Genomic DNA, 27,894 nt, shown 5'->3' on the forward strand with positions numbered 1-27,894 from the left:
TAAAATGCTTTAAAAGGGATTACATTGATAATATGTCACTGAGGAAGATGTAGAATGTTCTATTCCACAATTATCTCCTCCCGCATACTTGATCACATTGAATTCCTTCCTCCTACCATCTCAACCAAAGATATCTAATTCATTTTAATCTCTCCCCGTAAGAAGCCCCATTTTCATTGAGGTCAAACTTTGGCCCGCGCAGCAAGAATCAAACCATCCCATTTATTCAATCTCACCAGAACCTCATTTCTATTTTTAGTCTTTTTCTACTAGAGAAATGGATTACTGACTTGTTCAAAGTGGGGGTTTTCTCTGTTGGACAGACTGCAGTGACCTCCCCCTATCTTCTCCAACCTCTGAGAGCAGTGAGATGCCAGCATAGATTTAGAGATATCAGCTCTTATGTCAGTTTCTACTTTGTTTTTTGATCTAGAAGCCAACATGGGTCCGAGGCATCTCCTGGGGGGTCAGGCCCAATCTCTTCTCATCTCCCCGCCTGGTCTGGGTTCATCTGCCCCCTCCACCTCTCCTCTGTGACTGACCATCTCCCTACAGCCCAGCCTCTGCTCTGAGCTGATACAACGGCTAGGCTGTGGCCCGGCTGGCTGGCATCCAGCTAATAAAATGTGACAACCGAGATATAATATCAATATTTTCTCCATGATAAGGAGTAAGATACTTCTGTTCTTTACCAAGTGCTAACAGTAGGTGTCACGCCCTGGTCGAAGTATTTTGTGTTTATCTTTATGTATTGGGTCAGGCCAGGGTGTGGCATGGGGTTTTTGTATTGTGGTGTGTTTTGTCTTGGGGTTTTGGTATATAGTGGGATTGTAGCTAGTGGGGTGATCTAGCAGAGTCTATGGCTGTCTGGAGTGGTTCTCAGAGTCAGGTGTTTATCGTTGTCTCTGATTGGGAACCATATTTAAGCAGCCATATTCTTTGGTTGTTTTGTGGGTGATTGTCCTTAGTGTCCTTGTTCCTGTCTGTGATAGTTTTCACTAGTATAGGCTGTTTCGGTTTTCGTTACGTTCTTTGTTTTGTAGTGTTTGTGTTTTAGATTCGTGTTACGTTTTTGTTCATTAAACATGGATCGCAATCTACACGCTGCAGTTTGGTCCGACTCTCCTTCACCACACCTAGAAAACCGTTACAGTGGGGCTGTCTGAGTACAGAACTTCACGTCAAACCTTCCTCATCAGGCGTTAATGGGGAGCAGACAGGTGACACACACAGAAACCCGGCTGACTAGCCGGACTAAACCTGCCCAACGCTTTCATTCTTCATCATACATCTATACCTGACGAGTCTGAATAGCCGCCATTACATTGACTGTTTGACTAATGAGAAATGCCCTTATTGATAGTATTATAATCACGTTGAGGTTATGTGTTTGCTTTCTCACATTAGTGCGGATGAATGGGTGTTATTCATAAGATATTAGCTGCTGTGTCCTCTTCATTATCCTGCCAGGTTTCCCTCTCTTTTCAAGGAGAAGGATATAAAGTGGATGTGACTGGGGTCCTTCCAGTGGGTCTAGAGTAGTCTAGTCTAAAGAACTACAGAACTGACCAGTATATACCTGACTGACTGAATGACTGACTGAGTTCTGTCTCCTGATAGGCTGTGTTCTGCCCAACTGTAATGGGGACAAGTCTAGATATTGAATCCATTCATAGCAGAACTGACAAAACAGATAGATGATCATTAAACGCACCTATTTTTTATTTATTTAATATTTTATGTGCTTTTTCTATTTAGTGCCATGGATATTCTGTCCATTAGAATTGCAGTTATCAATATTTATAATAATTTCCCCCTGGCTTTTCCCCAAGAAACCAATTCTTACCCTCTGTGCAGAGTCACATCTTATCAAAAGAAAATTATTATTTTTATATAGAGTTATTTCTCTCAGCGTCAACTCTGTATATATTTAAAGGTCCTTCTCTCTAACGGTCAAAGTCGGTCAGCGGGATAAAGGCATTTAACTCTACTAGCTGTGTTTTGACTTGGTCTGATTAATATCCTGTGTCATTCCTGCAGCTTTTTAAAGTCAAATAATTGTTTCGTACAGATTTACTAGATTTAAAACAGCTTTCTTTTCTCCAGTATTAATTTAATTACATATACAGTATTACTGTACTTGAAGTAAAACCCAGACACTCAAAGACATATTTGATAGTATTTCATACTTTTCTATTTGATAACCTGATATCTGTATCATTTCCCATTCGGTCTTTCTGCCCAGTAGTCAGTGTCTCTCTAGCTGTCCCTAGAGCCCAGAGCAGGTGACAGTTAGAACCAGCTCAGTAGTAGTGTTATGACAGTGTTATGCCCGGGGGGCCTTCATCTACTCTGGATGTGGGTTTGTGTGTGCGTACGTGCAGTGGCCAGTCTCTACCTGGAAGTGCTGCAGCTGGGTGGAAACCTGCAGGTCCTGCTCTGTGTCCTGTCTCAGACAGGAGTTGAAGATGTAGAGCTCGGTGTCTCTCAGCCACACCTTCAGATCCTTGATCCTGCTTTCCAGCTGGCCCAGCAGGCTGCTGGTGTGGGGGGACAGGGCAGAGCGAGGCTCCTGGGACAGACTGGTGCTCCCCACCGACTCTCCCAGGATCTTCTGAGGAGACCAAAAAGAGAGGATCAAGGAGGCAAGATTAGAGACCAGGGAACAAGAGGACAATCATGTTAGAGACAGAATACTGTTGATTTACATATACTGTATGATCAATTTACTGACAGCAGGTGGGAAAAATACTACAACATTATTGGGATCTGATAGCTCTCTGCTTGATACATCCTTCCCCCTTGGCAATGTGGACATTCTAGCAAAAAAGCTCATCAAGTCGCCTGTTTCAACAACCGAATATGTGAATGTGAATATGTTGTTACTATTAAGTCTCAAACACTGCTGATATACAACCCTCATTTGTATTGGTACATTCTAAAGACAGCTAATTGTGAATGTATTTGCCGTACTGCATATAGAAAGAGAAAGGGGAATACCTAGACAGTTGTACATCTGAATATTCAGCATTTCCGTTCAGAGAATCACTCAGAAAGAAATAACACAATTTACAGGAAAACATCTAAGTGTTTGTTGAGTAACAAACAATCAGAAGCACATATACCCCCCAATGATTTCCCAAATAAGACTCCGCTGAGCAATTTTCCCTCCTTCTATAGAAGAGTAAACAGCACCACGCTGCGTATATAGCTACTTTTGGAGCCAAAGTGTGAGACACACACACACACAAGCACACACACACACTTTGTGGGATTGAACTCTGTACGCAGAGGAGGCCAATTGTGGAGTGGCAAAACACTCCATTATCCAATTAATACACACACTGGTTGGTGTAATTGTCAGTTCTTTGTGTCGCTGCTGTGTGGTGGATGTTTTACAAGAATCTGTAATGGAAACAGATGTGATTATGTGTGAGTGAGTCAGTGGCCATTTTGGGGCTAGATCGCTGGCTGCATCAATTAAACACTGTGTTGATCCTCCATTACGGCTCCTTCTTTATTAGTTAACACACCTGTGCTGCAGTCAGAGAACGTGTTAGTAGAAGTGTTAATGCCAAACGAAATCTTAATTACTGGATTGGGTTGACTTGCATGTTTTAGAGTCACTGTGAGAAAAAGGTGTTTGGATAGCCGTTCCTGAAATGTTTGACCACCGTATGCGAAGAGTAAATGAAACCAAAAAGAAACACATTCGCACTTGATATTATCCGCCTGACGCCACTCACCACAGCTATCCACCTGACGCCACTCACCACAGCTATCCGCCCGATGCCACTCACCACAGCTATCCACCTGACGCCACTCACCACAGCTATCCACCTGACGCCACACACCACAGCTATCCACCCGATGCCACTCACCACAGCTATCCACCTGACGCCACTCACCACAGCTATCCACCTGACGCCACTCACCACAGCTATCCACCCTGATGCCACTCACCACAGCTATCCGCCCGATGCCACTCACCACAGCTATCCACCTGACGCCACTCACCACAGCTATCCGCCCGATGCCACTCACCACAGCTATCCACCCGATGCCACTCACCACAGCTATCCACCTGACGCCACTCACCACAGCTATCCACCTGACGCCACTCACCACAGCTATCCACCCGATGACACTCACCACAGCTATCCGCCCGATGCCACTCACCACAGCTATCCACCTGACGCCACTCACCACAGCTATCCACCTGACGCCACTCACCACAGCTATCCACCTGACGCCACTCACCACAGCTATCCACCTGACGCCACTCACCACAGCTATCCGCCCGATGCCACTCACCACAGCTATCCACCCGATGCCACTCACCACAGCTATCCGCCCGATGCCACTCACCACAGCTATCCGCCCGATGCCACTCACCACAGCTATCCGCCCGATGCCACTCACCACAGCTATCCACCTGACGCCACTCACCACAGCTATCCACCCGATGCCACTCACCACAGCTATCCGCCCGATGCCACTCACCACAGCTATCCGCCTGACGCCACTCACCACAGCTATCCGCCTGACGCCACTCACCACAGCTATCCGCCTGACGCCACTCACCACAGCTATCCGCCCGATGCCACTCACCACAGCTATCCGCCCGATGCCACTCACCACAGCTATCCACCCGATGCCACTCACCACAGCTATCCACCTGACGCCACTCACCACAGCTATCCACCCGATGCCACTCACCACAGCTATCCACCTGACGCCACTCACCACAGCTATCCACCTGATGCCACTCACCACAGCTATCCACCTGACGCCACTCACCACAGCTATCCGCCCGATGCCACTCACCACAGCTATCCACCTGACGCCACTCACCACAGCTATCCACCCGATGCCACTCACCACAGCTATCCACCTGACGCCACTCACCACAGCTATCCACCTGACGCCACACTCACCACAGCTATCCGCCCGATGCCACTCACCACAGCTATCCACCCGATGCCACTCACCACAGCTATCCGCCCGATGCCACTCACCACAGCTATCCGCCGATGCCACTCACCACAGCTATCCACCCGCCACTCACCACAGCTACGCCACTCACCACAGCTATCCACCCGACGCCACTCACCACAGCTATCCACCTGACGCCACTCACCACAGCTATCCGCCCGACGCCACACCACAGCTATCCGCCCGATGCCACTCACCACAGCTATCCGCCCGCCACTCACCACAGTGCCACTCACCACAGCTATCCGCCACTCACCACAGCTATCCACCCGATGCCACTCACCACAGCTATCCGCCCGATGCCACTCACCACAGCTATCCGCCCGATGCCACTCACCACAGCTATCCACCTGACGCCACTCACCACAGCTATCCGCCCGATGCCACTCACCACAGCTATCCGCCCGATGCCACTCACCACAGCTATCCGCCCGATGCCACTCACCACAGCTATCCACCTGACGCCACTCACCACAGCTATCCACCTGACGCCACTCACCACAGCTATCCGCCCGATGCCACTCACCACAGCTATCCACCCGATGCCACTCACCACAGCTATCCGCCCGATGCCACTCACCACAGCTATCCACCTGACGCCACTCACCACAGCTATCCGCCCGATGCCACTCACCACAGCTATCCACCTGACGCCACTCACCACAGCTATCCGCCCGATGCCACTCACCACAGCTATCCACCTGACGCCACTCACCACAGCTATCCGCCCGATGCCACTCACCACAGCTATCCACCTGACGCCACTCACCACAGCTATCCACCTGATGCCACTCACCACAGCTATCCGCCCGACGCCACTCACCACAGCTATCCACCCGACGCCACTCACCACAGCTATCCGCCCGACGCCACTCACCACAGCTATCCGCCCGATGCCACTCACCACAGCTATCCGCCCGATGCCACTCACCACAGCTATCCACCTGACGCCACTCACCACAGCTATCCGCCCGATGCCACTCACCACAGCTATCCACCTGACGCCACTCACCACAGCTATCCACCTGACGCCACTCACCACAGCTATCCGCCCGATGCCACTCACCACAGCTATCCACCTGACGCCACTCACCACAGCTATCACCACAGCTATCCACCTGACGCCACACACCACAGCTATCCGCCAGATGCCACTCACCACAGCTATCCACCCGATGCCACTCACCACAGCTATCCGCCCGATGCCACTCACCACAGCTATCCACCTGACGCCACTCACCACAGCTATCCGCCCGATGCCACTCACCACAGCTATCCACCTGACGCCACTCACCACAGCTATCCGCCCGATGCCACTCACCACAGCTATCCACCTCACCACAGATCCGCCCGCCACTCACCACAGCTATCCACCTGACGCCACACTCACCACAGCTATCCGCCCGATGCCACTCACCACAGCTATCCGCCCGATGCCACTCACCACAGCTATCCGCCCGATGCCACTCACCACAGCTATCCGCCCGATGCCACTCACCACAGCTATCCACCCGACGCCACTCACCACAGCTATCCGCCTGACGCCACTCACCACAGCTATCCGCCCGACGCCACACTCACCACAGCTATCCGCCCGATGCCACTCACCACAGCTATCCGCCCGATGCCACTCACCACAGCTATCCGCCCGATGCCACTCACCACAGCTATCCGCCCGATGCCACTCACCACAGCTATCCGCCCGATGCCACTCACCACAGCTATCCGCCCGACGCCACTCACCACAGCTATCCGCCCGACGCCACTCACCACAGCTATCCACCCGACGCCACTCACCACAGCTATCCGCCCGATGCCACTCACCACAGCTATCCGCCCGATGCCACTCACCACAGCTATCCGCCTGACGCCACTCACCACAGCTATCCGCCCGACTGCCAGCTCACCACAGCTATCCGCCCGATGCCACTCACCACAGCTATCCGCCCGATGCCACTCACCACAGCTATCCACCTGACGCCACTCACCACAGCTATCCGCCCGATGCCACTCACAGCACATGCCACTCACCACCTGATCCGCCCGACGCCACTCACCACAGCTATCCACCTGACGCCACTCACCACAGCTATCCGCCCGATGCCACTCACCACAGCTATCCACCTGACGCCACTCACCACAGCTATCCGCCCGATGCCACTCACCACAGCTATCCACCACAGCTATCCGCCACTCACCACAGCTATCCACCTGACGCCACTCACCACAGCTATCCACCTGACGCCACTCACCACAGCTATCCGCCCGATGCCACTCACCACAGCTATCCGCCCGATGCCACTCACCACAGCTATCCGCCCGATGCCACACACCACAGCTATCCGCCCGATGCCACTCACCACAGCTATCCACCCGATGCCACTCACCACAGCTATCCACCTGCCACTCACCACAGCCACCTCACCACAGCTATCCGCCCGACGCCACTCACCACAGCTATCCACCTGACGCCACTCACCACAGCTATCCACCTGACGCCACACACCACAGCTATCCGCCCGATGCCACTCACCACAGCTATCCACCTGACGCCACTCACCACAGCTATCCGCCCGACGCCACACCACAGCTATCCGCCCGATGTCACTCACCACAGCTAGCCGCCCGATGCCACTCACCACAGCTATCCGCCCGATGCCACTCACCCGCTATGCCACTCACCCGCTATCCGCCCGATGCCACACCACAGCTATCCGCCCGCTATCCGCCACTCACCACAGCTATCCGCCCGATGACGCCACACACCACAGCTATCCGCCCGATGCCACTCACCACAGCTATCCGCCCGATGCCACTCACCACAGCTATCCGCCCCGCCACTCACCACAGCCACTCACCACAGCTATCCACCTGACGCCACTCACCACAGCTATCCGCCCGATGCCACTCACCACAGCTATCCGCCCGATGCCACTCACCACAGCTATCCGCCCGATGCCACACCACAGCTATCCGCCCGATGCCACTCACCACAGCTATCCGCCCGATGCCACACCACAGCTATCCACCCGATGCCACTCACCACAGCTATCCGCCCAATGCCACTCACCACAGACCAAAGAAATATTCTTTCACTAAACAGAACATTTGTTCAAATGTCACACATTCATTTGGTGAAACGTATCAGCACTTTTTTCACCGCTGATTGATGTGGTGGAAAAGAGAACTTGTTTGCTTTTTGCTGAATTTCCAGACAGCATCTATTTTGCTACTGTATGGATAATAATATGTACAGTCTGAGCTGAATCCAACGCCCCCACACACACAGACAAAAACACACACACATACAGAGACAGTAACTTCTTTCAGGTGAGCGTATGCATCATTACAGGTACATGTACTTAATGTTAATGTTACATATGCAGTGAATACTCAGAGAGTAAACACCAGGTATGTTTGTTTGCATTGTTGGCATCTTGAAAATAGACCTTGTAACATCTGAGCATGTCAATCCCAGGGAGAGAGAGTACATGGATGGAAGGAGAGAGAGAGGGCATGGATGAGAGGAGACCACAGAGACTCACCACAGAGGGCATGGATCACCAGGAGCTAGAGAGACTCACCACAGCATGGATGACGACTCAGACAGAGAGGGCATGGACCACAGCTAGAGAGCCACTCACCCAGCTCAGAGAGATCCGAGAGAGAGAGGGCATGGATGGGAGGAGAGAGACCCAGAGGGCATGGATGAGAGGAGAGAGAGCTCACTCACCACTAGGGCATGGATGAGAGGAGAGAGAGAGGGCATGAATGAGAGGAGAGAGAGAGAGGACATGGATGAGAGGAGCTAGAGAGAGAGAGGGCATGGATGAGAGATGCCACTCACCACAGAGAGAGAGAGAGGGCATGGATGAGAGGATTGAGAGAGAGAGAGGGCATGGATGAGAGGAGAGAGAGAGAGGGCATGCTATCCATGAGTTAAGGAGAGAGAGAGAGGGCATGGATGAGCCACTCACCACAGAGTCAATGCCCCAGAGAGAGGGCATGGATGGGGAGGAGAGAGAGAGGGCATGGATGAGAGAGAGAGAGAGAGAGAGAGAGGGCATGGATGGGAGGAGAGAGAGAGTGCATGGATGGAGGGGAGGGACCAGAGCATGGATGAGGGCATGAAGAGAGAGAGGGCATGGATGGGAGGAGAGAGAGAGGGCATGGATGGCCACTCAGAGAGGGCATGGATGAGAGGAGAGAGAGAGAGGGCATGGATGAGAGGAGAGAGAGAGAGGGCATGGATGAGAGGAGAGAGAGAGGGCATGGATGAGAGGGAGAGAGAGAGAGGGGGCATGGATGAGACAGAGAGAGCCACTCACCACAGAGGGCATGGATGAGAGGAGAGAGAGAGGACATGGATGAGAGGAGAGAGAGAGGGCATGGATGAGAGGAGAGAGAGAGGGCATGGATGAGAGGAGAGAGAGAGGGCATGGATGAGAGGAGAGAGAGGGCATGGATGAGAGGAGAGAGAGAGGGCATGGATGGGAGGAAAGAGAGGACATGGATGGGAGGAGAGAGAGAGGACATGGATGAGAGGAGAGAGAGAGAGGGCATGGATGAGAGGAGAGAGAGAGAGGGCATGGATGAGAGGAGAGAGAGAGAGGGCATGGATGAGAGGAGAGAGAGAGAGGGCATGGATGAGAGGAGAGAGAGAGGGCATGGATGGGGAGGAGAGAGAGGGAGGATGGGCATGGATGAGAGGAGAGAGAGAGGGCATGGATGAGAGGAGAGAGAGAGGGCATGGATGGGAGGAGAGAGAGAGGGCATGGATTAGAGGGCATGGAGGAGAGAGAGAGAGGGCATGGATGAGAGGAGAGAGAGAGGGCATGGATGAGAGGAGAGAGAGGGCATGGATGGGACAGAAAGAGGACATGGATGGGAGGAGAGAGAGAGGACATGGATGGGAGGAGAGAGAGAGGACATGGATGGGAGGAAAGAGAGTGGACATGGATGGGAGGAGAGAGAGAGGACATGGATGGGAGGAGAGAGAGTGGACATGGATGGGAGGAGAGAGAGAGGACATGGATGGTAGAAGAGAGAGAGAGGACATGGGTGGGAGGAGAGAGAGAGGACATGGATGGGAGGAGAGAGAGTGGACATGGATGGGAGGAGAGAGAGAGGACATGGATGGGAGGAGAGAGAGTGGACATGGATGGGAGGAGAGAGAGAGGACATGGATGGTAGAAGAGAGAGAGAGGACATGGGTGGGAGGAGAGAGAAGGGACATGGATTGAAGAAGAGAGAAGGGACATGGATGAGAGGAGAGAGAGAGGACATGGATGGGAGGAAAGAGAGGACATGGATGGGAGGAGAGACAGTGGACATGGATGGGAGGAGAGAGAGAGGACATGGATGGGAGGAGAGAGAGTGGACATGGATGGCAGGAGAGAGAGAGGACATGGATGGGAGGAGAGAGAGAGGGCATGGATGAGAGGAGAGAGAGAGAGGGCATGGATGAGAGGAAAGAGAGGACATGGATGGGAGGAGAGAGAGAGGGCATGGATGAGAGGAGAGAGAGAGAGGGCATGGATGAGAGGAGAGAGAGAGGACATGGATGAGAGGAGAGAGAGAGGGCATGGATGAGAGGAGAGAGAGAGGGCATGGATGAGAGGAGAGAGAGAGGGTATGGATGAGAGGAGAGAGAGGGCATGGATGAGAGGAGAGAGAGAGGGCATGGATGGGAGGAGAGAGAGGACATGGATGGGAGGAGAGAGAGAGGACATGGATGGGAGGAAAGAGAGGACATGGGTGGCAGGAGAGAGAGTGGACATGGATGGGAGGAGAGAGAGAGGACATGGATGGGAGGAGAGAGAGTGGACATGGATGGGAGGAGAAAGAGAGGACATGGATGGGAGGAGAGAGAGAGGACATGGATGGGAGGAGAGAGAGAGAGGGCATGGATGAGAGGAGAGAGAGAGAGGGCATGGATGAGAGGAGAGAGAGAGGGCATGGATGAGAGGAGAGAGAGAGAGGGCATGGATGGGAGGAGAGAGAGAGAGAGAGGGCATGGATGAGAGGAGAGAGAGGGCATGGAGTGGAGAAGAGAGAGAGGGCATGGAGGAGAGGAGAGAGAGAGGGCATGGAGGAGAGGAGAGAGAGAGGGCATGGATGGGAGGAGAGAGAGAGGGCATGGATGGGAGGAGAGAGAAAGGGCATGGATGGGAGGAGAGAGAGAGGGCATGGATGAGAGGAGAGAGAGGGCATGGATGAGAGGAGAGAGAGAGGGCATGGATGAGAGGAGAGAGAGAGGGCATGGATGGGAGGAGAGAGAGAGGGCATGGATGGGAGGAGAGAGAGAGGGCATGGATGAGAGGAGAGAGAGAGAGGGCATGGATGAGAGGAGAGAGAGAGGACGTGGATGAGAGGAGAGAGAGAGAGGGCATGGATGAGAGGAGAGAGAGAGGGCATGGATGGGAGGAGAGAGAGAGGGCATGGATGAGAGGAGAGAGAGAGAGGGCATGGATGAGAGGAGAGAGAGAGGACATGGATGAGAGGAGAGAGAGAGAGCATGGATGAGAGGAGAGAGAGAGTGGGCATGGATGAGAGGAGAGAGAGAGGGCATGGATGAGAGGAGAGAGAGAGGGCATGGATGAGAGAGAGAGAGAGGGCATGGATGAGAGGAGAGAGAGAGGGCATGGATGGGAGGAAAGAGAGGACATGGATGGGAGGAGAGAGAGAGGACATGGATGGGAGGAAAGAGAGGACATGGATGGCAGGAGAGAGAGTGGACATGGATGGGAGGAGAGAGAGAGGACATGGATGGGAGGAGAGAGAGTGGACATGGATGGGAGGAGAGAGAGAGGACATGGATGGGAGGAGAGAGAGTGGACATGGATGGGAGGAGAGAGAGAGGACATGGATGGTAGAAGAGAGAGAGAGGACATGGGTGGGAGGAGAGAGAAGGGACATGGATTGAAGAAGAGAGAAGGGACATGGATGAGAGGAGAGAGAGAGGGCATGGATGGGAGGAAAGAGAGGACATGGATGGGAGGAGAAAGAGAGGACATAGATGGGACGAGAGAGAGGACATGGATGGGAGGAGAGAGAGAGGACATGGATGGCAGGAGAGAGAGAGATGGGACAAGGACATGGATTGAAGAGGAGAGAGAAGGGACATGGATTGAAGAAGAGAGAAGGGACATGGATGAGAGGAGAGAGAGAGGACATGGATGGGAGGAAAGAGAGGACATCGATGGGAGGAGAGACAGTGGACATGGATGGGAGGAGAGAGAGAGGGCATGGATGGGAGGAGAGAGAGTGGACATGGATGGGAGGAGAGAGAGAGGGCATGGATGAGAGGAGAGAGAGAGGGCATGGAGGAGAGGAGAGAGAGAGGGCATGGATGAGAGGAGAGAGAGAGGGCATGGATGGGAGGAGAGAGAGAGGGCATGGATGGGAGGAGAGAGAGAGGGCATGGATGAGAGGAGAGAGAGAGAGGGCGTGGATGAGAGGAGAGAGAGAGGACATGGATGGGAGGGATGAGAGGACATGGGAGAGAGAGAGAGGGCATGGATGAGAGGAGAGAGAGAGGGCATGGATGGGAGGAGAGAGAGAGGGCATGGATGAGAGGAGAGAGAGAGAGGGCATGGATGAGAGGAGAGAGAGAGGACATGGATGAGAGGAGAGAGAGAGAGCATGGATGAGAGGAGAGAGAGAGGACATGGATGGGAGGAAAGAGGGGACATGGATGGGAGGAGAGAGAGAGGACATGGATGGGAGGAGAGAGAGTGGACATGGATGGGAGGAGAGAGAGAGGACATGGATGGGAGGAGAGAGAGTGGACATGGATGGGAGGAGAGAGAGAGGACATGGATGGGAGGAGAGAGAGAGGACATGGATGGCAGGAGAGAGAGAGAGGACATGGGTGGGAGGAGAGAGAAGGGACATGGATTGAAGAAGAGAGAAGGGACATGGATGGGAGGAGAGAGAGAGAGGACATGGATGGCAGGAGAGAGAGAGTACATGGATGGGAGGAAAGAGAGAGAGGACATGGGTGGGAGGAGAGAGAGAGGACATGGATGGCAGGAGAGAGAGAGAGGACATGGATGGGAGAGAGAGGACATGGATGGGAGAGAGAGGACATGGGTGGGAGGAGAGAGAGAGGACATGGGTGGGAGGAGAGAGAGAGGACATGGATGGGAGGAGAGAGAGAGAGGACATGGATGGCAGGAGAGAGAGAGAGGACATGGATGGGAGGAGAGAGAGAGAGGACATGGATGGGAGGAGAGAGAGAGAGGACATGGATGGGAGGAAAGAGAGAGAGGACATGGATGGGAGGAAAGAGAGAGAGGACATGGATGGGAGGAGAGAGAGAGAGGACATGGATGGGAGGAGAGAGGACATGGAGAGGAGGACATGGATGGGAGGGAGAGAAGGGGCATGGATGGGAGAAGAGAGAAGGGGCATGGATGGGAGGAGGAGGACATGGAGAGAGAGAGGACATGGATGGGAGGAGAGAGAGAGAGAGGACATGGTTGGGAGGAAAGAGAGAGAGAACATGGGTGGGAGGAGAGAGAGAGGACATGGATGGGATGAGAGAGAGGGACATGGATGGGAGGAGAGAGAGGACATGGATGGGAGGAAAAAGAGGACATGGATGGGAGGAGAGACAGATGGGAGAGACAAGACATGGATGGGAGGAAGAGAGAGGACATGGATGGGAGGAAAGAGAGGACATGGATAGGAGGAGAAAGAGAGGACATGGATGGGAGGAGAGAGAGGACATGGATGGGAGGAGAGAGAGAGGACATGGATGGGAGGAGAGAGAGTGGACATGGATGGGAGGAGAGAGACAGGACATGGATGGTAGAAGAGAGAGAGAGGACATGGGTGGGAGGAGAGAGAAGGGACATGGATTGAAGAAGAGAGAAGGGACATGGATGAGAGGAGAGAGAGAGGGCATGGATGGGAGGAAAGAGAGGACATGGATGGGAGGAGAAAGAGAGGACATAGATGGGACGAGAGAGAGGACATGGATGGGAGGAGAGAGAGAGGACATGGATGGCAGGAGAGAGAGAGAGGACAAGGGTGAGAGGAGAGAGAAGGGACATGGATTGAAGAAGAGAGAAGGGACATGGATGAGAGGAGAGAGAGAGGACATGGATGGGAGGAAAGAGAGGACATCGATGGGAGGAGAGACAGTGGACATGGATGGGAGGGAGAGAGAGAGGACATGGATGGGAGGAGAGAGAGTGGACATGGATGGGCAGGAGAGAGAGAGGACATGGATGGGAGGAGAGAGAGGGACATGGATGGGAGGAGAGAGAGAGGACATGGATGGGAGGAGAGAGAGTGGACATGGATGGGAGGAGAGAGAGAGGACATGGATGGGAGGAGAGAGAGTGGACATGGATGGGAGGGGAGGATGGAGAGAGAGGACAGGATGGGATGGATGGAGAGGAGAGAGGACATGGATGGAGGAGAGAGAGAGAGGACATGGGTGGGAGGAGAGAGAAGGGACATGGATGAAGAAGAGAGAAGGGCATGGATGGGAGGAGAGAGAGAGAGGACATGGATGGAGGAGAGAGAGAGGACATGGATGGGAGGAAAGAGAGAGAGAGGACATGGGTGGGAGGAGAGAGAGGGACATGGATGGGAGGAGAGAGGACATGGATGGCAGGAGAGAGAGAGAGGACATGGATGGGAGGAAAGAGAGAGAGGACATGGGTGGGAGGAGAGAGAGAGGACATGGATGGGAGGAGAGAGAGAGGACATGGATGGGAGGAGAGAGAGAGGACATGGATGGCAGGAGAGAGAGAGAGGACATGGATGGGAGGAGAGAGAGAGGACATGGATGGCAGGAGAGAGAGAGAGGACATGGATGGGAGGAAAGAGAGAGAGGACATGGGTGGGAGGAGAGAGAGAGAGGACATGGATGGGAGAGAGAGGACATGGAGGAGGAGGACATGGGTGGGATGGATGAGAGAGAAGGGGCATGGATGGGAGAAGAGAGAGAGGGGCATGGATGGGAGGAGAGAGAGAGAGGACATGGTTGGGAGGAGAGAGAGAGAGGACATGGTTGGGAGGAAAGAGAGAGAGGGACATGGGTGGGAGGAGAGAGAGAGGACATGGGTGGGATGAGAGAGAGACAGGGACATGGATGGGAGGAGAGAGAGAGGACATGGATGGGAGGAGAGAAAGAGGAAGTGGATGGGAGGAGAGAGAGAGGACATGGGTGGGAGGAGAGAGAGAGGACATGGATGTGAGGAGAGAGCGTGGAAATGGATGGGAGAGAGAGAGGACATGGATGGAGAGGAGAGAGGACATGGATGGGAGGAGAGAGAGAGATGACATGGATGGGATGAGAGAGAGAGAGGACATGGATGGGAGGATAGGGAGAGGACATGGATGGCAGGAGAGACAGAGAGGACATGGATGGCAAGATAGAGAGAGTACATGGCTGGCAGGAGAGAGAGAGGACATGGATGGGAGGAAAGAGAGAAAGGACATGGGTGGGAGGAGAGAGAGAGGACATGGATGGCAGGAGAGAGAGAGGACATGGATGGGAGGAAAGAGAGAGGACATGGATGCAGGAGGAGAGAGAGAGGACATGGATGGGAGGAGAGAGAGGACATGGATGGGAGGAGAGAGAGAGGACATGGATGCAGGAGAGAGAGAGAGAGGACATGGATGGGAGGAGAGAGAAGGGACATGGATTGAAGAAGAGAGAAGGGACATGGATGAGAGGAGAGAGAGAGGACATGGATGGGAGGAAAGAGAGGACATGGATGGGAGGAGAGACAGTGGACATGGATGGGAGGAGAGAGAGAGGACATGGATGGGAAGAGAGAGAGTGGACATGGATGGGAGGAGAGAGAGAGGACATGGATGGGAGGAGAGAGAGAGGACATGGATGGGAGGAGAGAGAGAGAGGACATGGGTGGGAGGAGAGAGAGAGGACATGGATGGGAGGAGAGAGAGAGGACATGGATGGGAGGAGAGAGAGAGGACATGGGTGGGAGGAGAGAGAGAGGACATGGGTGGGAGGAGAGAGAGAGGACATGGGTGGGAGGAGAGAGAGAGGACATGGATGGCAGGAGAGAGAGAGAGGACATGGATGGGAGGAGAGAGAGAGGACATGGAGGGCAGGAGAGAGAGAGAGGACATGGATGGGAGGAAAGAGAGAGAGGACATGGATGGGAGGAAAGAGAGAGAGGACATGGGTGGGAGGAGAGAGAGAGAGGACATGGATGGGAGGAGAGAGAGAGAGGACATGGGTGGGAGGAGAGAGAAGGGGCATGGATGGGAGAAGAGAGAAGGGGCATGGATGGGAGGAGAGAGAGAGAGAGGACATGGTTGGGAGGAGAGAGAGAGAGGACATGGTTGGGAGGAAAGAGAGAGAGAACATGGGTGGGAGGAGAGAGAGAGGACATGGGTGGGATGAGAGAGAGGGGACATGGATGGGAGGAGAGAGAGGACATGGATGGGAGGAGAGAAAGAGGAAGTGGATGGGAGGAGAGAGAGAGGACAAGGGTGGGAGGAGAGAGAGAGGACATGGATGGGAGGAAAGAGAGGACATGGATGGGAGGAGAAAGAGAGGACATAGATGGGAGGCGAGAGAGGACATGGATGGGAGGAGAGAGAGAGGACATGGATGGGAGGAGAGAGAGTGGACATGGATGGGAGGAGAGAGAGAGGACATGGATGGTAGAAGAGAGAGAGAGGACATGGGTGGGAGGAGAGAGAAGGGACATGGATTGAAGAAGAGAGAAGGGACATGGATGAGAGGAGAGAGAGAGGGCATGGATGGGAGGAAAGAGAGGACATGGATGGGAGGAGAAAGAGAGGACATAGATGGGAGGCGAGAGAGGACATGGATGGGAGGAGAGAGAGAGGACATGGATGGCAGGAGAGAGAGAGAGGACATGGGTGGGAGGAGAGAGAAGGGACATGGATTGAAGAAGAGAGAAGGGACATGGATGAGAGGAGAGAGAGAGGACATGGATGGGAGGAAAGAGAGGACATGGATGGGAGGAGAGACAGTGGACATGGATGGGAGGAGAGAGAGAGGACATGGATGGGAGGAGAGAGAGTGGACATGGATGGCAGGAGAGAGAGAGGACATGGATGGGAGGAAAGAGAGGACATGGATGGGAGGAGAGAGAGAGGACATGGATGGGAGGAGAGAGAGTGGACATGGATGGGAGGAGAGAGAGAGGACATGGATGGGAGGAGAGAGAGTGGACATGGATGGGAGGAGAGAGAGAGGACATGGATGGGAGGAGAGAGAGAGGACATGGATGGCAGGAGAGAGAGAGAGGACATGGGTGGGAGGAGAGAGAAGGGACATGGATTGAAGAAGAGAGAAGGGACATGGATGGGAGGAGAGAGAGAGAGGACATGGATGGCAGGAGAGAGAGAGTACATGGATGGGAGGAAAGAGAGAGAGGACATGGGTGGGAGGAGAGAGAGAGGACATGGATGGCAGGAGAGAGAGAGAGAGAGGACATGGATGGGAGGAAAGAGAGAGAGGACATGGGTGGGAGGAGAGAGAGAGGACATGGGTGGGAGGAGAGAGAGAGGACATGGGTGGGAGGAGAGAGAGAGGACATGGATGGCAGGAGAGAGAGAGAGGACATGGATGGGAGGAGAGAGAGAGGACATGGATGGCAGGAGAGAGAGAGAGGACATGGATGGGAGGAAAGAGAGAGAGGACATGGGTGGGAGGAGAGAGGACATGGATGGGAGGAGAGAGAGAGAGGACATGGGTGGGAGGAGAGAGAAGGGGCATGGATGGGAGAAGAGAGAAGGGGCATGGATGGGAGGAGAGAGAGAGAGGACATGGTTGGGAGGAGAGAGAGAGAGGACATGGTTGGGAGGAAAGAGAGAGAGAACATGGGTGGGAGGAGAGAGAGAGGACATGGGTGGGATGAGAGAGAGGGGACATGGATGGGAGGAGAGAGAGAGGACATGGATGGGAGGAGAGAAAGAGGAAGTGGATGGGAGGAGAGAGAGAGGACAAGGGTGGGAGGAGAGAGAGAGGACATGGATGTGAGGAGAGAGCGTGGAAATGGATGTGAGGAGAGAGAGAGAGAGAGAGAGGACATGGATGGGAGGAGAGAGAGAGATGACATGGATGGGATGAGAGAGAGAGAGGACATGGATGGGAGGATAGAGAGAGGACATGGATGGCAGGAGAGACAGAGAGGACATGGATGGCAAGATAGAGAGAGTACATGGCTGGCAGGAGAGAGAGAGGACATTGATAGGAGGAAAGAGAGAAAGGACATGGGTGGGAGGAGAGAGAGAGGACATGGATGGCAGGAGAGAGAGAGGACATGGATGGGAGGAAAGAGAGAGAGGACATGGGTGGGAGGAGAGAGAGAGGACATGGATGGCAGGAGAGAGAGAGAGGACATGGATGGGAGGAGAGAGAGAGGACATGGATGGCAGGAGAGAGAGAAGGGACATGGATGGGAGGAGAGAGAGAGGACATGGATGGGAGGAAAGAGAGAGAGGACATGGATGGGAGGAAAGAGAGAGAGGACATGGGTGGGAGGAGAGAGAGAGGACATGGATGGGAGGATAGAGAGAGAGGACATGGATGGCAGGAGAGAGAGGGAGGACATGGGTGGGAGGAGAGAGAAGGGACATGGATGGGAGAAGAGAGAAGGAGCATGGATCGGAGGAGAGAGAGAGAGGACATGGTTTGGAGGAAAGAGCGAGAGACCATGGGTGGGAGGAGAGAGAGAGGACATGGGTGGCAGGAGAGAGAGGGGACATGGATGGGAGGAGAGAGGACATGGATGGGAGGAGAGAAAGAGGACATGGATGGGAGGAGAGAGAGAGGACAAGGGTGGGAGGAGAGAGAGAGGACATGGATGGGAGGAGAGAGAGAGGACATGAATGGGATGAGAGAGAGAGGACATGGATGTGAGGAGAGCGAGAGGACATGGATGGGAGGAGAGAGAGAGGACATGGATGTGAGGAGAGAGAGCGGAAATGGATGTGAGGAGAGAGAGAGAGAGAGCGAGGACATGGATGGGAGGAGAGAGAGAGAGGACATGGGTGGGAGGAGAGAGAGGACATGGATGGGGGTTATAGAGAGAGATAGAGGACATGGATGGCAGGAGAGAGAGGACATGGATGGGAGGACAGAGAGAGGACATGGATGGGAGGAAAGAGAGAGAGGACATGGGTGCGAGGAGAGAGAGAGGACATGGATGGCAGGAGAGAGAGAGGACATGGATGGCAGGAGAGAGAGAGGACATGGATGGGAGGAAAGAGAGAGAGGACATGGGTGGGAGGAGAGAGAGAGGACATGGATGGGAGGAGAGAGAGAGGACATGGATGGCAGGAGAGAGAAGGGACATGGATGGGAGGAGAGAGAGAGAGAGGACATGGATGGGAGGAAAGAGAGAGAGGACATGGGTGGGAGGAGAGAGAGAGGACATGGATGGGAGGATAGAGAGAGGACATGGATGGCAGGAGAGAGAGAGAGGACATGGGTGGGAGGAGAGAGAAGGGACATGGATGGGAGAAGAGAGAAGGGGCATGGATGGGAGAAGAGAGAGAGAGAGAGGACATGGTTGGGAGGAAAGAGAGAGAGAACATGGGTGGGAGGAGAGAGAGAGGACATGGGTGGGATGAGAGAGAGGGGACATGGATGGGAGGAGAGAGAGAGGACATGGATGGGAGGAGAGAAAGAGGACATGGATGGGAGGAGAGAGAGAGGACAAGGGTGGGAGGAGAGAGAGAGGACATGGATGGGAGGAGAGAGAGGACATGAATGGGATGAGAGAGAGGGGAAATGGGTGGGAGGAGAGAGAGAGGACATGGATGGAGGAGAGAGAGGACTTGGATGGCAGAAGCGAGAGAGAGGACATGGATGGGAGGAGAGAGAGAGAGGACATGGATGGGAGGAGAGAGAGAGGACATGGATGGGAGGAGAGAGAGAGGACATGGATGGGAGGAGAGAGAGAGGACATGGATGGGAGGAGAGAGAGGGGACATGGATGGGAGGAGAGAGAGGGGACATGGATGGGAGGAGAGAGAGGACATGGATGAGAGGAGAGAGAGGACATGGATGGGAGGAAAGAGAGAGAGGACATGGGTGCGAGGAGAGAGAGAGGACATGGATGGGAGGAGAGAGAGAGAGGACATGGATGGCAGGAGAGAGAGAGGACATGGATGGGAGGAAAGAGAGAGAGGACATGGGTGGGAGGAGAGAGAGAGGACATGGATGGCAGGGAGAGAGAGAGAGGACATGGATGGGAGGAAAGAGAGAGAGGACATGGGTGGGAGGAGAGAGAGAGGACATGGATGGCAGGAGAGAGAGAGTGGACATGGATGGGAGGAGAGAGAGAGGACATGGGTGGGAGGAAAGAGAGAGAGGACATGGGTGGGAGGAGAGAGAGAGGACATGGATGGGAGGATAGAGAGAGAGGACATGGATGGCAGGAGAGAGAGAGAGGACATGGGTGGGAGGAGAGAGAAGGGGCATGGATGGGAGAAGAGAGAAGGGGCATGGATGGGAGGAGAGAGAGAGAGGACATGGTTGGGAGGAAAGAGAGGGAGAACATGGGTGGGAGGAGAGAGAGAGGACATGGGTGGGATGAGAGAGAGGGGACATGGATGGGAGGAGAGAGAGAGGACATGGATGGGAGGAGAGAAAGAGGACATGGATGGGAGGAGAGAGAGAGGACAAGGGTGGGAGGAGAGAGAGAGGACATGGATGGGAGGAGAGAGAGAGGACATGGATGGGAGGAGAGAGAGAGGACATGAATGGGATGAGAGAGAGAGGACATGGATGTGAGGAGAGCGAGAGGACATGGATGGGAGAGAGAGAGAGAGAGAGGACATGGATGGGAGGAGAGAGAGAGAGGACATGGATGGGATGAGAGAGAGAGAGGACATGGATGGGAGGAGAGAGAGAGGACATGGATGGGGAGGAGAGAGAGAGGACATGGATGGGAGGAGAGAGAGAGGACATGGATGGAGGAGAGAGAGGACATGGATGGGAGGAGAGAGAGAGGACATGGATGGGAGGAGAGAGAGGACATGGATGGCAGGAGAGAGAGAGAGGACATGGGTGGGAGGAGAGTCAAGGGACATGCATGGAGAGAGAGAGAGAAGGGGCATGGATGGGAGGAGAGAGTGAGAGGACATGGTTGGGAGGAAAGAGAGAGAGAACATGGGTGGGAGGAGGAGAGAGAGGACATGGATGGGAGGAGAGAGAGGACATGGATGGCAGGAGAGAGAGAGGACATGGATGGGAGGCAGAGAGAGGACATGGATGGGAGGAAAGAGCGAGAGGACATGGGTGAGGAGGAGAGAGAGAGGACATGGATGGGAGGAGAAAGAGAGAGGACATGGATGGCAGGAGAGAGAGAGGACATGGATGGCAGGAGAGAGAGAGGACATGGATGGGAGGAAAGAGAGAGAGGACATGGGTGGGAGGAGAGAGAGAGGACATGGATGGGAGGAGAGAGAGAGGACATGGATGGCAGGAGAGAGAGAGAGGACATGGGTGGGAGGAGAGAGAAGGGGCATGGATGGGAGAAGAGAGAAGGGGCATGGATGGGAGCAGAGAGAGAGAGGACATGGTTGGGAGGAAAGAGAGGGAGAACATGGGTGGGCGGAGAGAGAGAGGACATGGGTGGGATGAGAGAGAGGGGACATGGATGGGAGGAGAGAGAGAGGACATGGATGGGAGGAGAGAAAGAGGACATGGATGGGAGGAGAGAGAGAGGACAAGGGTGGGAGGAGAGAGAGAGGACATGGATGGGAGGAGAGAGAGAGGACATGGATGGGAGGAGAGAGAGAGGACATGAATGGGATGAGAGAGAGAGGACATGGATGTGAGGAGAGCGAGAGGACATGGATGTGAGGAGAGAGAGAGAGAGAGCGAGGACATGGATGGGAGGAGAAAGAGAGAGGACATGGATGGGATGAGAGTGAGAGAGAGAGGACATGGATGGGAGGAGAGAGAGAGGACATGGATGGCAGGAGAGAGAGAGGACATGGGTGGAGGAGAGAGAGAGGACTTGGATGGAGGAGAGAGAGGACTTGGATGGGATAAGAGAGAGAGGACATGGATGGGAGGATAGAGAGAGGACATGGATGGCAGGAGAGAGAGAGAGGACATGGGTGGGAGGAGAGTCAAGGGACATGCATGGGAGAAGAGAGAAGGGGCATGGATGGGAGGAGAGAGTGAGAGGACATGGTTGGGAGGAAAGAGAGAGAGAACATGGGTGGGAGGAGAGAGAGAGAGGACATGGATGGGAGGAGAGAGAGAGAGAGAGGACATGGATGGCAGGAGAGAGAGAGGACATGGATGGGAGGACAGAGAGAGGACATGGATGGGAGGAAAGAGCGAGAGGACATGGATGGGAGGAAAGAGAGAGGACATGGATGGGAGGAGAAAGAGAGAGGACATGGATGGCATGAGAGAGAGAGGACATGGATGGCAGGAGAGAGAGAGGACATGGATGGGAGGAAAGAGAGAGAGGACATGGGTGGGAGGAGAGAGAGAGGACATGGATGGCAGAGAGAGAGAGAGAGAGAGAGAGAGAGAGAGGACATGGATGGGAGGAGAGAGAGAGGACATGGATGGCAGGAGAGAGAGAAGGGACATGGATGGGAGGAGAGAGAGAGAGGACATGGATGGGAGGAAAGAGAGAGAGGACATGGGTGGGAGGAGAGAGAGAGGACATGGATGGGAGGATAGAGAGAGAACATGGATGGCAGGAGAGAGAGAGAGGACATGGGTGGGAGGAGAGAGAAGGGACATGGATGGGAGAAGAGAGAAGGGGCATGGATGGGAGGAGAGAGAGAGCGAGGACATGGTTGGGAGGAAAGAGAGAGAGAACATGGGTGGGAGGAGAGAGAGAGGACATGGGTGGGATGAGAGAGAGGGGACATGGATGGGAGGAGAGAGAGAGGACATGATGGGAGGAGAGAAAGAGGACATGGATGGGAGGAGAGAGAGAGGACATGGATGGGAGGAGAGAGAGAGGACATGGATGGGAGGAGAGAGAGGACATGGATGGGAGGAGAGAGAGGACATGGATGAGAGGAGAGAGAGGACATGGATGGGAGGAGAGAGAGGACATGGATGAGAGGAGAGAGAGGACATGGATGGGAGGAGAGAGAGGACATGGATGGGAGGAGAGAGAGGACATGGATGGGAGGAGAGAGAGAGGACATGGATGGGAGGAGAGAGGGAGGACATGGATGGGAGGAGAGAGAGGCTGCTGAGACCAGTGCTAGAACAGGAACATGCCCTGCTAATTGAGAGTGTCAATCATATTTTTCATGTTTAGAGATTAGATGATCAGAGATTAACCTAAAATTAGCCTACAAGAGCAATGCACAGTTGAACCCCAGTCGGTCTGATAAGGATCAACAAGCCATCCATGTCGTACCATTAACAGGATCATCAAGACTAGAGCAGTCAGGCGTCTCCGATCCGATACCATCTCCTGCTTTCCTGGCTGAGATCCAATCTTGGGTATAAAGATGAGCTGCCCCCCTCTAAACAGGGGTGGGGGGGTGGATGGTGGGGGGGTATACAAGGCAGGGCACCTACTGTATTGCATTTGGTGATGCCTGATTTGTATTGTGTATGTGTTCCATAGATAACAGGGTTTGGGGGTGGGAGAAGGAGCCCCAGGCCTGTTCATCATTTCAGAGGTGTAGCAGCCAGGGTTTACCCTAATTTCCTCAATTCAATTGACCTGCTTGCCAGCTAAATCTCCATAGGGTTCCATGCTAAGAAAGAGAACGGAATGTCCCAAATGGCTCCCTATTCCCTATTTAGTGCACTACTTTTGACCAGAGCCCTATGGTAGTGTACTACATAGGAAATAGGCTGCCATTTGGAATGCAACCAGGTTCCTAGGTGGGATATTGACCTGCATTAGTGCACGGGAGTCTAAACAGAACTGACTGGGTGGTCAAGCAGATCAACTGTTTTATATATGCAGGCAGAAAGAGGTCATATCATCATGTTGACCCATTCTGTCCCCTTTTTCATTTTTTATTTATTTAACCTTTATTTAACTAGGAAAATCAGTTAAGAACCAATTCTTCTTTACAATGACGGCCTTGTTCAGGGGCAGAATGTCAGCTCCGGGATTCGATCTAGCAACCTTTCGGTTACTGGCCCAACACTACCTGCCGCCCCATACTTGGCTACCTTTTGACAAATAAAAACAATCTCACTCTTTTCTTTATCTGGTGCATTAACAGTAGAGGAAGAGGTGCAATGGAGGTACTGTGTGTGTGTGTTCACCTGTAGCTGGTCCCATTTGTGTGTCATGGCATTGACTCGCTCGTGGAAGTCCGGGGGCAGCTGTGCTCCGCTCCTCCGCAGGCTCTCGGCCCAGCCCAGGAGGTGTGTCTTCTTAGGGAGCCACATCCTCATCTCCACACTGTTCCCCTGGGGACAGACACATGAAAGAGACATGGCTGAGACATTGTCTGCACACTACAGTACATACTGTAGAGCAGAGTTGCTCAAGATCCACAACACTGACTATGTCATCCATTACACTGGTGAACACAGCACTGACTATGTCATCCATTACACTGGTGAACACTGCACTGACTACTATGTCATCCATTACACTGGTGAACACAGCACTGACGATGTCATCCATTACACTGGTGAACACAGTACTGACGATGTCATCCATTACACTGGTGAACACAGTACTGACGATGTCATCCATTACACTGGTGAACACAGTACTGACAATGTCATCCATTACACTGGTGAACACAGTACTGACAATGTCATCCATTACACTGGTGAACACAGCACTGACGATGTCATCCATTACACTGGTGAACACAGCACTGACGATGTCATCCATTACACTTGTGAACACAGTACTGACGATGTCATCCATTACACTGGTGAACACAGTACTGACGATGTCATCCATTACACTGGTGAACACAGTACTGACGATGTCATCCATTACACTGGTGAACACAGTACTGACGATGTCATCCATTACACTGGTGAACACAGTACTGACGATGTCATCCATTACACTGGTGAACACAGCACTGACGATGTCATCCATTACACTGGTGAACACAGCACTGACGATGTCATCCATTACACTGGTGAACACAGCACTGACGATGTCATCCATTACACTGGTGAACACAGTACTGACGATGTCATCCATTACACTGGTGAACACAGCACTGACGATGTCATCCATTACACTGGTGAACACAGCACTGACGATGTCATCCATTACACTGGTGAACACAGCACTGACGATGTCATCCATTACACTGGTGAACACAGTACTGACGATGTCATCCATTACACTGGTGAACACAGTACTGACGATGTCATCCATTACACTGGTGAACACAGCACTGACGATGTCATCCATTACACTGGTGAACACAGTACTGATGATGTCATCCATTACACTGGTGAACACAGTACTGACGATGTCATCCATTACACTGGTGAACACAGCACTGACGATGTCATCCATTACACTGGTGAACACAGCACTGATGATGTCATCCATTACACTGGTGAACACAGTACTGATGATGTCATCCATTACACTGGTGAACACAGTACTGATGATGTCATCCATTACACTGGTGAACACAGTACTGATGATGTCATCCATTACACTGGTGAACACAGCACTGACGATGTCATCCATTACACTGGTGAACACAGTACTGATGATGTCATCCATTACACTGGTGAACACAGTACTGATGATGTCATCCATTACACTGGTGAACACAGTACTGATGATGTCATCCATTACACTGGTGAACACAGTACTGATGATGTCATCCATTACACTGGTGAACACAGTACTGATGATGTCATCCATTACACTGGTGAACACAGCACTGACGATGTCATCCATTACACTGGTGAACACAGTACTGACGATGTCATCCATTACACTGGTGAACACAGTACTGACGATGTCATCCATTACACTGGTGAACACAGTACTGACGATGTCATCCATTACACTGGTGAACACAGCACTGACGATGTCATCCATTACACTGGTGAACACAGTACTGACAATGTCATCCATTACACTGGTGAACACAGTACTGACGATGTCATCCATTACACTGGTGAACACAGCACTGACGATGTCATCCATTACACTGGTGAACACAGTACTGACGATGTCATCCATTACACTGGTGAACACAGTACTGACGATGTCATCCATTACACTGGTGAACACAGTACTGACGATGTCATCCATTACACTGGTGAACACAGTACTGACGATGTCATCCATTACACTGGTGAACACAGTACTGATGATGTCATCCATTACACTGGTGAACACAGCAGCCCCCCTGCTGCACACAAAGGCAAACAAACATTTGTATTAATACAAGCGCTGATATTTTGTGGCATAAACTGAGAATGTGTGTGTTTAACTCTGCGTCTGTAAGCAGGTCTCCATCCAGCCTTATACAGTCTGAAGTTTAAATACACGTAGGTTGGAGTCATTAAAACTCCTTTTTCAAACACTCCACAAATTTCTTGTTAACAAACTATAGTTTTGGCAAGTCAGTTAGGATGTCTACTTTGTGCATGACACAAGTCATTTTTTCAACAATTGTTTATCGCAATCCCAGAACAACAGCAAATGAACCTTGTGAAGATGCTGGAGGAAACAGGTAGAAAAGTATCTATATCCACAGTAAAACGAGTCTGATTTCGACATAACCTGAAAGCCATAAAAAAGCCAGACTATGGTTTGCAACTGCACATGGGGACAAAGATCGTACTTTTTGGAGAAATGGCCTCTGGTCTGATGAAACAACAATAGAACTGTTTGGCCATAATTACCATCGTTATGTTTGGAGGAAAGAGGGGGGGGGGCTTGCAAGCCGAAGAACACCATCCCAACCGTGAAGCACGCGGGTGACAGCATCATGTTGTGGGGGTGCTTTGCTGCAGGAGGGACTGGTGCACTTCACAAAATAGATGGCATCATGAGGTAGGAAAATGATGTGGATATATTGAAGCAACAGCTCAAGACATCAGTCAGGAAGTTAAAGCTTGGTTGCAAATGGGTCTTCCAAATGGACAATGACCCCAAGCATACTTCCAAAGTTGTGGCAAAATGGCTTAAGAACAACAAAGTCAAGGTATTGGAGTGGCCATCACAAAGCCCTGATCTCAATCCTATAGAAAATGTATGGGCAGAACTGAAAAAGCGCGTGAGAGCAACGTGAGAGCAAGGAGACCTACAAACCGGACTCAGTTACACCAGCTCTGTCAGGAGGAATGGGACAAAATTCACCCAACTTATTGTGGGAAGCTTGTGGAAGGCTACCCGAAACGTTTGACCCAAGTTAAACAATTTATAGGCAATGCTAAAAAATACTAATTGAGTGTATGTAAACTTCTGACCCACTAGGACTGTGATGAAAGAAATAAAACCTCAAATAAATCAATCTCTCTACAATTATTCTGACATTTCACATTCTTAAAATAAAGTGCTGATCCTAACTGACCTAAGACAGGGAATTTTTACTAGGATTAAATGTCAGGAAATGAGTTAAATGTATTTGGCTAAGGTGTATGTAAACTTCTGACTTCAAATGTTTAAAGTACAGTAGCTACATGTCGGATGAAAAACGTCACGACAGGCCTGATTTTGTCGGTGAACTTTCCAAATGCCGACAAAACAAAATACGTTAGATGATGCGAAAAATGGCGGTGGAAATGCCTTTATGTGAAAATAAGAAGAAGGACATCAGTAATACATTCTTTCAACAGCAATGTAATTGGACAGAACTCACATTTTGTGTAGATAAACTATACATATTATAGAATGGAATATGTTTAAAAACTGACATTTTCAGTTAAATTGCTGAGGAAAAGCTTACTGTAACAGTATGAAAATTGAAGCTCTT

General features: G+C 52.3%; 1 protein-coding gene across 3 annotated transcripts in view; it reads right to left on the bottom strand.

Annotated features, from left to right (window-relative positions):
• Window positions 1–27,894, bottom strand: part of LOC118371748 (A-kinase anchor protein 6-like) — a 266,002-nt gene that overhangs the window by 22,546 nt on the left and 215,562 nt on the right. For 2 of the 3 annotated variants that reach the window (XM_052496677.1, XM_052496676.1), the window contains exons 10-11: window positions 24,239–24,385; window positions 2,399–2,614 (exon numbers count right to left, since the gene is read on the bottom strand). In XM_052496677.1, the coding sequence (XP_052352637.1) occupies window positions 2,399–2,614; window positions 24,239–24,385 (363 nt within the window). The remainder of the gene's footprint in view (window positions 1–2,398; window positions 2,615–24,238; window positions 24,386–27,894) is intronic. The other variant, XM_052496678.1, reaches the window with a different exon arrangement.

This window comes from Oncorhynchus keta, chromosome 35, assembly GCF_023373465.1.
Source record: "Oncorhynchus keta strain PuntledgeMale-10-30-2019 chromosome 35, Oket_V2, whole genome shotgun sequence".
Lineage (NCBI taxonomy): Eukaryota > Metazoa > Chordata > Actinopteri > Salmoniformes > Salmonidae > Oncorhynchus > Oncorhynchus keta.